This window comes from Pan paniscus, chromosome 3 (genome assembly GCF_029289425.2).
Source record: "Pan paniscus chromosome 3, NHGRI_mPanPan1-v2.0_pri, whole genome shotgun sequence".
Classification (NCBI taxonomy): domain Eukaryota; kingdom Metazoa; phylum Chordata; class Mammalia; order Primates; family Hominidae; genus Pan; species Pan paniscus.
In genome coordinates, this window is record NC_073252.2 from 156,009,031 (window position 1) to 156,024,537 (window position 15,507).

The 15,507-nt window shown below is 36.2% G+C and overlaps 1 protein-coding gene across 5 annotated transcripts in view; it reads right to left on the reverse strand.

The window, feature by feature from the left end:
• GASK1B (golgi associated kinase 1B) overlaps positions 1-15,507 on the reverse strand; it is a 58,151-nt gene that overhangs the window by 18,743 nt on the left and 23,901 nt on the right. For all 5 annotated transcript variants that reach the window (XM_055111971.2, XM_055111970.2, XM_003822547.5 and 2 more), the window contains one exon: positions 11,949-12,163. In XM_055111971.2, the coding sequence (XP_054967946.1) occupies positions 11,949-12,163 (215 nt within the window). The remainder of the gene's footprint in view (positions 1-11,948; positions 12,164-15,507) is intronic.

The following is a 15,507-nucleotide window of genomic DNA, read 5'->3' on the forward strand; positions in this document are numbered from 1 at the left end:
AAAAGAGGACACAAAAATCTCAAACCTGGCATATTTTAAAAATAGTAATGTCATGAATAAATATAGGCCAGTCAAGATGACAAATTGTTGGGTGATGAGGTAACAAATTTACTTCTAGACATCAAGTTTGAGAGGATGAAGTGACCACTTGCTATTAAAGTAAATTATTGTTTACCTACACATGCATTAAAAGAAATCCTTTGTGCTGTCTCCTGAAATGTGATTATGTGTTTAAAAATACAGTGTCATAAATTAAACTTAGCATAATAAAATAATTGAATAAAATAAAACTATAAGTCAAACTTCCTTGTTACTAATATTAAAATAGCCCAAACCCTTCTTTGATAAAATTCTACTTTTTTGTCATGTTTTACCATTTGTTTACATTATTTCCCTGCAAAAAATGTTCCTTGATATCATAAGTAGATCTGTATATGTACTTATTTTATATCACTTTCCCTGTCTCTATACATCTAAACATATAAAGCAATGAACACATCATAGGTGCCCAATAAATACCAAGTTTTCTGGCCAATATGCTCACTTATTGCAAGCAGTACTCAGAAGAATAAGATTGTAACGCTGCCAGATAATTTGGAAAGTCTTCTGAAGCTTCCTTAAGTAAGATAACATCATTATTTTATTAAGTAGTGTCATTAATTATCTTAAGTAACATCATCAATACTGAAATAATTTCTTCTAGTGACAAACTATGGAAATACATATAGTAGAAACTGTGTCTAAGTCAGACTTTTGAATTTCATTTTTGACAAACTTAGTTGTACACTATTAAAAGTCTATAATAACCACAATACTGTTCAGTGCTTAGCATGTCCATACCCAGAAGTTTGGAATTTGTCATTTTTAATCCCTAGCATCATACATTCCCATATCCTTTACCTTAGTAAGTGATTCCTTGTGACCAAGTGAACCACTCTAATTACCTCCATAAAAAGAAATTGGGAAGATGCCTCAAAAACAATAAAAAGCAGAAATATATTGCTCTCTAAACCCTCTGATTCTTGACAGTTTTTGCTTCCTAGATCCACCAGTTCAGCATGCTACCCAATACTGACAACTAATCCCAGACTTTCTTTGTTACTTGAAGCCAAGGCAACATCCAACTACATCATCTCTCACTGTTTGCTTGAAAACAAATGTGAAACTATTTCATTCGTTTGCTTGAACTTACCAATAAATACATGGCTAGAGGTCATTTAGTTTGGCAGTATTCTGATTCAGCAAAGCAATAAAACCAACCCAAACTATTTGAAATCCCAATGTCCAGGACCCTGGAGCACTATGTCTCTTGCTGTCATAGCACCTGACTGTGAGTGTGTTTCCTCACTCGCCTCTGAAAGCTGGCAGCAAGACCCTTGACCATCAAGCAGGAGAAAAATCCTCATCATCTATCAAGGGGGCCATAGTTGGAATCTTTCTTTGTTATGCACATAGAATGTTCCTTCAGAAACAAAGATCTTTCCATGAACAGTAATAAGTTCCCTCTTGTTTCAACAATGATTGGTTGGAATTTTTATTCTTACTTTTATCACACCATTAAGTGGGAAAAAAATAATGCACAGAATCAAAAATAGGAGAAAGCAGGACAAAGATGAACACCTCTTAATCTAATTCATTAGATTCAGGAAATAATTCTTTAGAAGTCAGGTAAGAATTAGGAGGACAGAGTTAAGTTAAAAGAGACAAATCTAGGAGGCAAGGCATACCAACTCATATTCTTGTTGTCTATTGAATTTATGAATATAAGTTTATTGCAGCCATCTGAAAGAAAACCACCTTTAGGGAGCAGGATATTTCTGTAAGCACCATTTCTCCCACTCAATGAACTTTTTCATACCCTCAACCCTTTGCTAAAATTCCTCTTTCTTATAGACTCTCTTCCCGTCTCTTGTACTCACCTAATTTCTGCAGGTTTTTTCATTTCTAGATTACATGTCACATTTTCTGTCTACACTCTCAAAATTTCTTTCTATAAAATATTACTTTTAATTATGGCACCTGCTATATTCTGCTGTGATTATCTGTCCCTTCTACTAGATTGTATAACTCCTGAGGGCTGGGAAATGGTCTCATTCATCTTTTATTACCAGCACTAAACCTACTCAGTGTCTGGAGCAGATAAGAGCTCAGAAAAGTCTGCTACAATCAAGTGAAAAGAAATACATGCAGCCTTTTTTTGACGGTAGAAAAAGATATCTCCCAAGACATATCTTTGTTGGTCCTCCTCTATGTTAACACCCATTAATTTATCATTAAATAAACAGTTATTCTTAGAAAATGTAAGTATATGAAGAAGCCATCAAACAGTGAAAATATTAAATATTTTTTACCTGTTTGATTCTTTTATTTTCTAAACTTCTAATTCTCTTCCTTTAACAAAACTAAATATACGGGTATTGTGAGAGCACTTTATATATTTTACTTTCAACATTGTTAATCTGATACTTTAGACTTACTATTTCAATATAACTAGTTTTTTTTTTTCAATAAACCATGCCCTGTGTAAGTGACATTTCCAGACACTCTGCTGCTGATAGAATTGTTACAAAGTTGAAAAAGACAGGGACTTGCCCTTGAGAAATTTACAGTTTGTCAAGACAGACTAGTCAAAAATAATTAAAACTTAATAGGCGAAGTCCTATAAGTACCTAAGTCCAAATGAAATTATTTGGGAATGACTTATAATTTAATAAATAAAAATAATGATAAAATAATTTAGTTTATTTAATTCTTACTTATTTCTACGCTTATTTCTGGATGATCAGTTGCTTAATTCATAAGTAATATTTATTGAGTGCCTACCATGTACTAGGCATCATTGTAAATGCTTTATGTATATAAAAATATTTAATCATCTCAATAGCTCTCTATATATGCACCATTATTATTCCTATTTTACAGATGAGGACACCAATGCAGAGACAGGTTCAAGCAACTTCTTGAGGTTAAATCAGTAGTAGCAGAAATGGGACTGAAATGCAACTGACTGCAGAGTCCCAGTTCCTAACGCAATACAATACAGTGACACAATACAGTGTCTCTTTGGTCAAAAAGCAAGTTTTCTACCTCCTGAATGTGCTCCTGTTATTTTATATAATCTTTTGAGAGAAGTTTGACCAAATCTTGGAGACTCAAACACTCTCTAGAATACTTCTCTTTGTCATCCTAATGGAGGTGAATTTTTGTCTAGGCAGTTTATACCCCCACGTTTCAAGAATAAAAGATTATTTGTGCTTCTCTCACATTTTACAGACCCAGTAAAATGGCATCGCCTTTGTGAATGTAGATTTGTTAACTGGGTGAAACAAAAAGAATGCTGTGTACAGAAAATTAACAACTGGGTTCTGTATTCCCTTGCTCTGGCTCTGGCATCATAGAGCAAGTGATTTTAGTTTGCTTCAGGCATAACTTTTCTAATATTGTTCACAAATATCCATCCAATACATTCCTAAATACCATTTAAATGAAGCATTTATTCTGATTTAAAATAAAATTTTCAGTGTAATTGATGAGAAAGAGTGTATAGATAATAATAACTATTTACTATGGCATTCACGAAAAATGGCCTAAGTGTGTCCATTTATTTATTTATTTATTCAATACAATTTTTTGATTGATATTGTTCTATAGGCATTTTATGGTCAGGCATGGTGACTCATGCCTGTAATCCCAACACTTTGAGAGGACAAGGCAAGAACATCACTTGAGCTCCAGAGTTTGGTAAGACTAGCCTGGGCCACATAGTGAGACTCCGTCTCTATTGAAAATCAAAAAGTTAGCCAGGCATGGTGGCGCATACCCATAGTCCCAGCTACTCAGGAGGCTGAGGCAAGATGATCCCTTGAGCTGGGAGACTGAGGCTGCAGTGAGCTATGATCATGTCAACACACTTCAGCCTAGGCAACAGAGCAAGACTCTGTGACTCTGTCTCAAAAAAAAAAAAAAAATTAAATTTAAATTTAAAAAAATCTTGTATGATGGTGAATACAGGAAGTAAAAGAATCAAGATATGATTTTATTAAAAACAAGTAAAACTCCTCTGGAGTAAGATCTACTGTAAGCCAAGTCAAAAGAAGAACAACAAAGTAAGAAAAATTATTTAAGACATAGGATTGACAAACGCTAATTTTCTTGATATACAAAAACGTTTTACCAATCAATAAGAAAAAGCTACAGAATGCAATAAAAAAGCACAATGATTTGAATGAGCAATTCACAGAAAGTAAAATATAAATAATCAATAAATATTTGAAAATAGAGGCTGGGTGTGGTGGCTCAAGCCCAGCATTTTGGGAGGCTGAGGTGGGTGGATCGCTTGAGCCCAGGAGTTTGAAACCAGGCTGGGCACGATAATGAGACCTGTCTCTAAAAAAATTTTTTTGAATTTTTAAAAAAGTGTGGTGGCATATGCCTGTTGTCCCAGTTACTCAGGAGGCTGAGGTGGAAGGATCACTTGAGCCCAAGAGTCTGAGGTTGAAGTGAGTTATGATCACACCACTGCACTCCAGCCTGGGGAACAGAGCAAGACCCTGTCTCTATTTTTAAAAAGGGAAAGAAAATATAATATCCTCAATATCACTCAAAATGAAAAACTGAAAAATATAAATAACACCCCATCACCATCTACAAGATTAGCAAAAATATTAGTTTGCTTTCCACTTCCCACAGTTGGTAAGAGAAAAGGAAAGAGGTACTTTCATACCTTACTATTGAAATTGTAAAATGCCGCAACATCTACAAGAAATTAGCCTCTTACATTTTGCACTGTGGGAAATAAATAAATATTGAATGAACAAAATATGTAAGTCCACTCTCTCAATTGCTATCCCTGAATATATAATTTGACAAATAGTATTACTTTTGTAAATACTAACCAAATTAACTTCTAATAATCAGATTAACTTCTGATTTTAGCTTTGTGCTTTAGCCATAGCTAAAATCCAGAGCTCCAATCTTGGTGTTATAATTTGAGTAAATTCTAGTAAAGTCTTGCAGAGACCTCAACCTTATGGAGCATCAAAAAAGAGAAAGGCCCTCTCACCCCAGGCAGAGGGGGCAACAGATTTGAAATATTTATTTTTGTTGAAAACTCCTAATAGTGATTTCACATGTTCAGATAAGTCCTCAAGACCACAGACAATAGGCAAGATAATGATTAAAGCTGCAGATGCACTCAGAAGAAGACTGGGGATCAGCTGGAATTTGTTCTTGCTCAGTCAGGAACATGTATGAACAGTAGAAAGTTACAAAGTAAACAGACATCTTGGAGAAACATCTCTCTTCCTCTATGTTGAGGAACCATATCTCTTAGAGGCAGCAAGCATTACTACTCCCCTCAAAGAACTCTCTGCTTCAAATGGTATATTTAGAATGCCCTGAATGTTATAAGATCAGGACCAATCTTATATTCTTACTAATGCTTTTCCCTATCTGCTCTATCATTGACAGCCTACAATCCTACTCAAACTCTTCCTCCACTATTTTATGGCAAAGTGCTCTTCTCTTTTGACCTCATAAAAATTAGACCTTACATTATGTCATCCAGCAATCCTTGGATCTATCATTCGTTTCATGCACTATATTTTCTTAATGAAATAGTTTTTAAAAAACTGAGAGTGGGACAGTGAGGATAATCACATTGTACTACTTTGCTACCATTGTGGTTGTTTTCTTCACTATAACACACAATAGATGTTGCATAAATGGAGCTTCCCTCAATAGAAAAGAAAATGATAAAGGCAGTAGGGTAGAATGAGATTTAGTTGACAGGTTCAGAATTAAAATACATGTCACTAGAAAACATAAGGGTTTGCCCTCTATTCACAATAGGTTAGCTCTTATGTTTATCAGCTTCAAACCTCAAGGTCCGTTCTCATAGACTTCACTGCCAGGTTCAAAATTTACTTTCCATTGTCCTAATCATTCTCAAGTACTTCAGTATCTCTGCTTACCACTCCCCAAACACTTGACCTCATAGTGAGAACTTTTACCTACTTCACTCTAGGTATTTTCATTCATTCTCCACTTTATTACTATTACATTTTATCATATTGACTTGTTTCATTAATCCAAGGATAACTTGGTAGTAGTTATACAACTATGGCTAAAAATATGGAATCCACCATCAGCCAGATTTGATGATACCTCTGTTTAGGAACTTACTAGCTATGTAACATTGAACAAGTTAGATAATTGTTGAGAGACAATTCTTCATGGCATTTCTGCACATCTTAGATTTCGTTCTGCATGCTGCTTTTTTTTTTTTTTTCTTTTTTGAGGCAGAGTCTCACTCTGTCGCCCAGTGTGGAGTGCAGTGGCGCGATCTCGGCTCACTACAAGCTCCGTCTCCCAGGTTCACGCCATTCTCCTGCCTCAGCCTCCCAAGTAACTGGCACCACAGGCGTCCACCACCATGCCCGGCTAATTTTTTGTATTTTTAGTAGAGACGAGGTTTCACCGTGTTAACCAGGATGGTCTCGATCTCCTGACCTCATGATCCACCCGCCTCGGCCTCCCAAAGTGCTGGGATTACAGGCGTAAGCCACCGCGCTCGGCCTCTGCATGTATTTTTAAGAGTGTTAGCACACCAGAGAATATCTCCCTCTGAGATGAAGGGCAGATTTGTTTCCTGACAAAGATAATAAAGATAATGTATCCATCTGAGGCAAATATTGGGCAGGTTAACTAGCAGCCCCTTAGAGAATGGGGGGTTTCCTAAGCTTAGAGTCTCTCAGCAGTGACATAAACACACTATCTGAAGCATTCACCAAGGCCACTCTATCACCCCAATAGAACTTGAGAGGCAAGGGAGCATAAAACTGATGCCACCTGCTATATCATAAGTAATAAAGTCATTTGTCTCTGACCCAGGAGTCTCATATCTTCTGCTAATGTCTATCAACCTGTGGCAGACTACCTTGTTATCTTCCAAGTAAAGTAAAATCCCAGACTCTTCATAGTTCTTGATAATAACTTCTCTGTGCTTCAGTCCTACCTATAAAATGGAGAAAGGATGCCTACTTCACAGAACTAGTACATTAATAAAATGGAATAATGAGATAATGAATATATAATGCTTAAAACCAGTTACAGCCCCGTATCAGGACCCTTGAACACTCTTTAAGGAGGCAGAACTTGGTGGCTGCTGACCACCTCCTTGCCAAGTCAAATGTCTTACTCCCCAGTTCAGTCCTTGCTGGTGTCTCTGCACCACTGACATCAGAGATCCTTCTCTCCTCCATCAAAGTTCCTATTTCGTAGACTGTGACTCTGTACTAAACTGGTTTTCTTCCTACATTTTTGTCCCTCTGCAATTTCTTCCTCCTACTCACACTCATAAAATAATGAACTAACAAAAGGATAATGTTCCCCAAATGTTCTAAGGCCATCCTAAATTTCCACAAGATACTAGTTAACAATGCAACAACGGAAAAGTTTTTTTCTAAAATGGGCGAAGGGAAAGGGAGTAATCAGAATAAGGGGGTGGAGAAAGTCCTGAGATATTTATCAAAGGGAGAAAAGAGTCATAAGAAAGCCTTATAAAATGTGAGGAGTCACACAATTATGTAGATGATCAATATTTATTATTCTCTAATGCAGAATCTTCATGAAAAATTTGCGATAAATTTAACTGGAAAGAAAATAAGGAAAATAAGTTACATGGCCAACTGACCATTAAAACACAGTATGGAATGTTGGAAAGAAGACACTTTTACCATCAACAGATCCCAACAAATCCCAGCTCCAGCCTTCAGTGGTTGTAAGAACTTGAGTGAGATACTTAACCTCATCAAACCTCAGTTTACTCACCTCCCAAATGGGGTAAGACTATTCCTCATACCTTAGTAAACGGTAGCTATGATGAGTATGATTATTGCAGGATAATGTGAACCAAAAATAAAATTCTAAGCCCCTAACCAACTGAATTGACCTCTAAGCCTGGGGCAATCTACAACCAATACCACAGTAATAGAGAAGATCATTCAAGGCTACTATGAACACCTTTACACGCACAAACTACAAAACCTAGAGGAGATGGACAAATTCCTGGATATATACAACCCTCCTAGATTAAACTAGGAAGAAATACAAACTCTGAACAGACCAATAACAAGCAGTAGTATTCAAATGGTAATTGTGATGGTTAATGTTGAATGTCAACTTGATTGGATTGAAAGATGCAAAGTATTGTTCCTGAGTGTGTCTGTGAGGATGTTGCCAAAGAGATTAACATTTGAGTCAGTGGACTGGGAGAGGCAGACCCACCCTCAATCTGGGTGGGCACCGTCTAATTAGCTGCCAGCACAGCTAGAATAAAGCAGGCAAAAAAGGTGGAAGGAGCTGACTTGCTGAATCTTCCAGCCTTCATCTTTCTCCCATGCTGGATGGTTCCTGCCCTCAAATATCAGATTCCAAGATCTTCAGCTTTTGGAGTCTTGAACTTACACCAGTGGTTTGCCAGGGTCTCTCAGGCCTTTGGCCACAGACTGAAGGCTGCACTGTCGACTTCCTTGCTTTTGAGATTTGGGGACTTGGACTGGCTTCCTTGTTCCTCAGCTTGCAGGCGGCCTACTGTGGGACTTCACCTTGTGATTGTGTGAGTCAATACTCCTTAATAAACTCTTCATATATACATCAAACGTATTAGTTCTGTCCCTCTAGAGAACCCTAACTAATACAGTAATTAAAAAATTGCTAACAAAAAAGTCCAGAACCAGATGGATTCACAGCTGAATTCTACCAGACATTCAAAGAAGAATTGTAACCAATCCTATGACACTATTCCACTATAAGATAGGGAAAGAAGGAATCATCCCTATATCATTCTATGAAGTCAGTATCACCCCAATAGGAAAACCAGGAAAGGACACAACAAAAAAAAAAAGAGGAAACTACAGACCAATATCCCTGATGAGCAAAGATGCAAAAATCCTCAGCAAAATACTAGCTAAACAAATCCAGCATACCAAAAAGATAATCCACCATGATCAAGTGGTTTCATACCAGGGATACAAGGATGGTTTAACATATGCAAGCAAGTCAATAAATGCGATACACCACATAAACAGAATTAAAAACAAAAACCACATGATTATCTCAACAGATGCAGAAAAATCATTTGACAAAATCCAGCATCCATTTATGATTAAAACCCACAGCAAAACTGGCATAGAAGGGACGTACCTTAAGGTAATAAAAGCCATCTATGATAAACCCACAGCCAACATTACACTGAATGGGGAAAAGTTAAAAACATTCCCCCTGAAAACTGGAACAAGACAAAGATCCCACTTTCCCCACTTCTATTCAACATAATACTGGAAATCCTAGCCAGAGCAATCAGAAAAGAGAAAGAAATAAAGGACATCCAAATCAGTAAAGAGGAAGTCAAACTGTCACTGTTCACTATTATATAATTGTATATCTAGAAAACCCTAAAGACTCCTCCAAAAAACTTCTAGAACTGATAAATGACTTCAGTAAAGCTTTGGGATACAAAATTAATGTACACAAATCAGTAGCTCTGCTATACACCAACAGCAACCAAGCTGAGAATCAAATCAACAATAGCTGCAAAAAATAAAATAAAATACTTAGGAATATGCTTAACCAAGTAGGTAAAAGATCTTTACAAGGAAAACTACAAAACACTGCTGAAAGAAATCATAGGTGACACAAACCAATGGTAATACATCCAATGTGAGTTTGGATGGGTAGACTTAATATTGTGAAAATGACCATCCTGCTAAAAGCAATCTACAAATTCAATGCAATTCCCATCAAAATACCACCATAACTCTTCACAGAACTAGAAAAAAAGACTCCTAAAATTCACATAGAACCAAAACAGAGTCCACACAGTCAAAGCAGGACTAAGCAAAAAGAACAAATCTGGAGCCATCACATTACCTGACTTCAAACTATACTATAAGGCTATAGTCACCAAAACAATATGATACTGGTATAAAAACAGGCACATAGACCAATGGAACAGAATAGAGGACCCAGAAATAAAGTCAAATACTTACAGCCAACTGATCTTCGACAAAGCAAACAAAAACATAAAGTGGGTAAAGGACACCCTATTCAACAAATGGTGTTGGGATAATTGGCAAGCCACATGTAGAAGAATGAAACTGTATCCTCATCTCTTACCTTATACAAAAATCAACTCAAGATGGATGAAAGACCTAAATATAAAATCTGAAACCATAAAAATTCCAGAAGATAACATCTGAAAAACCTTCCTGGACATCAGCTTAGGCAAAGGCTTCATGACCAAGAACCCAAAAGCAAATTGCAGCAACAACAACAAAAAAGATAAATAGATGGAACTTAATTAAATTAAAAGGCTTCTGCATAGCAAAAGAAATAATCAGCAGAGTAAACTGACCACCCATAGAGTGGGAGAAAGTCTTTGCAAACTATGCATGACAAAGGACTAATATCCAGAATCTACAAGCAACTCAAACAAATCAGCAAGAAAAAAAAAAAAAAGAAACCATCCCATCAAAAAGTGGGCTAAGGACATGAATAGATAATTCTCATAAGATATACAAATGGTCAACAAACATATGAAAAAATGTTCAACATCATTAATAATCAGGGAAATACAAGTCAAAACCACAATGTGATACCACCTTACTCCTGGAAGAATGGCCATAATACAAAATAACAGATGTTGGCGTGGATGTGGTGAAAAGGGAACACTTTTGCACTGCTGGTGGGAATGTAAACTAGTACAACTACTATGGGAAACAGTATGAAGATTCCTTAAAGAACTAAAAGTAGATCTACCCTTTGATCCAGCAATCCCACTACTGTGTATCTACCCAGAGGAAAAGAAGTCATTATACAAAAAAGACACTTGCACATGCATGTTTATAGCAGCACAATTTGCAATTGCAAAAATATGCAACCAGACCAAATGCCCATCAATCAAGTAGATAAAGAAAATGTGGTATATATATACCATAGAATACTACTGATGCATAAAGAGGTATGAAATAATGGCATTTGCAGCAACCTGGATAAAATTGGAGACCATTATTCTAAGTGAAGTAACTCAGGAATGGAAAACCAAACATCGTATGTTCTCACTCATAAGTGGAAGCTAAGCTATGAGGATGCAAAGGCATAAGAATGATACAATGGACTTTGGGGTCTCAGGGGAAAGAATGGGAGGAGAGTGAGGGATAAAAGACTACACATTGGGTACAGTGTACGCTGATCAGTTGATGGGTATACCAAAACCTCAGAAATCACCGCTAAATAATGTACCCATGTAACAAAACACCACCTGTCCCCCCAAAACCTATTGAAATTTTTAAAAAATTAAAATTAAAAAATAAAAGTAAACCTGAACACTAGTTCAGGCCATGATGGCAATGGGTGGTTGGGCATGCCTCCTTATACATTCTTCCCTTTGGAATTCAGGCACAGTTGACCGGCATTAACATTAAAACAGAACTTAAGACCGACAAAACAGATTCTCTTTGTAGCAATAAGATACCAACATGGCAGACAGTGGGCCCTGAAAGAAATCAAAGTATTTTACCCCAAGATGTATTTCTTTGATATATTTTGAAATGGCCCTGCCAAGCTGTCCCTTGTGCGGAAAATCTACATTCTGTAGAGAATCCCCTTCCCTTTCCAGATCTTTTTCCTGCTCCAGGAGAGGTTAAGAGTCTGGTACCTCTTTAAGTCTGATAAGAAACATTTATAATGTATTCTCTCTGAAGCCTGCTACCTGGAGGCCTCATCTACATTTGGCCATTATGGCCAAAACCACAATTACTTTTGCACCAAGCTAATAGAAGTTATCACCAGCTTCATAAAAACTCCAGGTGCTGAACATTCCTTAGTGTCAGGCTAATATAACTCAGCGCCAGTCTTAGATAACTATTTGCTTGATTTGATAAACTTACCTGTAACAAAAAATCAAAGAGTGCCATCTTGGACCACTCATGATGATGTATTTCAGTACAACCCGATTCAGGCTTGGGTACTCGGCCATTCTGCCAGCATTTCTGTTTCAGCAACTGCTGATAAGTTCCCCAGGTGAGCTTAACAGAAGAATGGGTGTCATTACTTGCTGAAGATAAAGATGCATCCCAAAGAATGATGGGGCATGGGCGGCCATCTATAGAATCAGAAAAACAAACACACTTTCAGCACACTATTGACTCAGGGTGTGTCTTTGAGCAGGTCGTTCACTCTTTCACAGTCTCACGTTCACCTATCAAATGTGAGAGTTTAATTTGACAATATTTTATGATCTCTTTGTCTTCTGAAGTTTTAATACTTTCATACCTCAATGCTTCCTGTTTGAAGTCTCATAAAGCAGAAAATTATTGTTAGACAATGAAAAAAAATTTAAACAAGATATTTTATAGATGTGGCAGGAATAGGCTACTAAGCACCAATAACAACGTCCTATGGTTAATGTGGTTTTATTCCACATCTAAAAGCAGCCACCACAAAAAGGGAAAGAATCCAGACATTTATAATTTTCTATTCAATGTCTGAGTGGAGCTGCTCTTTATTTGTAATAACAACTGTCTGATTTTCTGAGGCCACATTATGATGTCAGGAAGAAAAAGAATTTTTAGAAGTCGCAAATTTAAAAGTGAAATTGTATGGTTCACACCAATCACTATAATCTCCAAAGACAGAAAAAAAGAGGCAAGAGGTTTTTTTCTTTCCTGATAGAAACTGTGCAAGCACAACAGTGCTCTTGGTAAGGGATCATTTATTCACACATAACCTCAACAAAGTGCATTTAAGCAAATGTCAGTTTTTCAACTGCATGTTCATAGATGATCTTTTTTAACCTGTCACTCAATTTGTTTTGTCTCACTCTTGGAAGTTTAGAAATGTAATTTCTTTAATTGCTAAACTTTACAAAGAATTATGAGCCCCAGTGAAATAATCATAAACAAGGAAGACCATGATCCAGACACATTAAACAACACTTTAAGCTTAAAACCAATAACATCATTCCCAAGCCCCCATTTCTGCCCAATAAAGTCACAAAGAGATGGTGTGGAGCAACTTTGCTTATAACTCAAAAATCAGAATGATGTGCCTCATAAGAACAACTAAATTACAAAGATCCAATAAAGCCCACTTAACTCATTCTTAACACGCCTGAACAACAGAGGCCTCTGAAATTACAACCAGAATGTTCAGACTTGTCACAGGAATTTTTAAAACCTCTCTTAAATAGCCTTACATGTTCTCAATATATAACTTTATGGCCTATTAGAAACTTTTATTTTGCCACCTTACTGTCTTGCCATCTTGTAGAATTCTTATCTCCGGTCTTTAACACAGGAAACAGTCCCCCTCTCAAACCACTCCTGAGTTTGGTGTTATACTAACCTTAATAGTTTGAATAGCATTCACTTAAATCATTCTAATCACTTGCATTCTAGTTCTGTTCAAAGAAAAATCTTTCTCCCTTTAGCCTTGCAATGTAGGCCAGGGCATGTGAAAAGTCTATTGGATTATGGAAAATATGCCACAATCATTGATAAAAAACTAAGAGAAGAGTAGAGAAAGAAATGTGAGCCATAACAAAAGAGCTTCATTTGTAGCACTCTCTCTCTCCTTCCAATGTCTTTTTACCTTAGTAAATGATTTGGGGTTCCTGGGGCCTAATTATCTTCTTAGATATCAGATAATTTTAAATGTGTATATCCCAAGTACCATGCCAATTTATTTTAAAAGAATAAATTCCAGGTAAAAGCAATCCATCATGCTGTGGAAGACAGCACTGGGCCAGTATAACCAAATACAAATAGAAAACACACACACAGCCTCCAAACGTGTGTACTTCAGGCGTCTAAAAATAAACACCAAGAAGCTCTTTCTATTAGTGTCTTTGAACCAAAGTTATATACACACAAACAGCACTTTGCATGCTCAGGGCTAGAAAGTAATCAAAGGGAGTTGAAACCTAACAGTGAACTTCAACACAAATCAACACACGGGTCAGAAGGACAGCAGTTTCCTCAGCAATTCATATAAGGCCTTCGGAGAAATATGGAAATTGATCTACATAAACAATTGAAACCTGCTGGGCTGTTTTTCTTCCCTTTAGAAACATTTGTTTCTAATTGTAAAACTAATTAAAGGTAAATCCGCTCATTTCATGAAATATAGAAAAACATAAAAATGTATAGCTAAGAAAATAAAAATCACCTATAACCTCATCTCCCAGTAATTGGTTGTTATTTGTATATTTACCTCCAGTTATTTTTCTATCCCTTTCTTTCTCATCTGAATAGGTAAACTGCTTCTAGAATTTTTTTTAAAGAGTATAACTTATGGTTAGAGCTCAGACTCTGGAATCCAACAAAATTCTGGTCACATTATGTCTTCATTTTGTAACATTAGAGAAGTTATGTAACCTTTTTAAACCTTGTTTTTCTCACCTGTAAAATGAAGCAACAACATACATTCAAAACTGACCTTATCAGGAAGAAATGAGATCGTGCCTCTAAAATTCACAGCATGGTGCCTAACATAAACACATGCCCCAGAAAGGTTTTGCTCTGATGATTATTACATATATACATCACATAATCACATAATTCATCAGGCTTCAACTGACCTTTACCATTTCTTGAGCATTTACTGTGCACTAAGCACTGTTCTAGAACCTGCAGCTACATATATAAATAGATAAATGTCAAGTTTTTTTGCTTTCATGGAGCTTACATTTCTACCAGGAGAAAGAGGCAAAAATTATGCAAAGAAAAAAAGCTATTTGGGATCATCTTGTATGTAGAGTTTGTCATAATTATTTCGCTAAATATTATACTATAAATATTTCGTTTAATTATTTTTAAATAGTACCACTTTAATTGTAATGCAATAATCTAGCCCAGTGATCAGCAAATTTTATAAAAGGCAGAGAGTAAATATTTTAGGTTTTGAGGGCCTAAAATATCACAACTATTCAACTATGCAACCGTTCAACTCCAGTGTAGCCCAAAAGCAGTCATGGACAATATATAAACAAGTGGTTGTAACTATTCCATTAACATTTTATTGTGTATGGTGAAACTTAAATTTCATATGAGTCTCAAGGGTTATAGCAATATCACTAATCTTTTGATTTTTGTCAATCATTTAAAATTATAGAGACTATTTTTAGTTCACAAAATAAAAACGGGCAGTGGGCCATTTTTGGCCTACAGGCTATACATTAACCCCTAATTTAGTTTATGGGTATACTGTATGTCAGTCACCATTTCTCTATTTTAGATCACCAAATTTTTGGAATGATACATTTTCTATACTATTCATTAAAAAGGTGTCCTCAAACTGCCAAATAAAGTGTTCAGCTGATAAGTATAATTGGTTTTCAATTAATAGCCTATGTTTTTCTCCCAATTCATCCATTTCCCCTCAGCAAAATATTTTGAATGCCAACTATCGCATAAAGACATTCTTTCCTGCCCTGCTAGAAATCAGTGC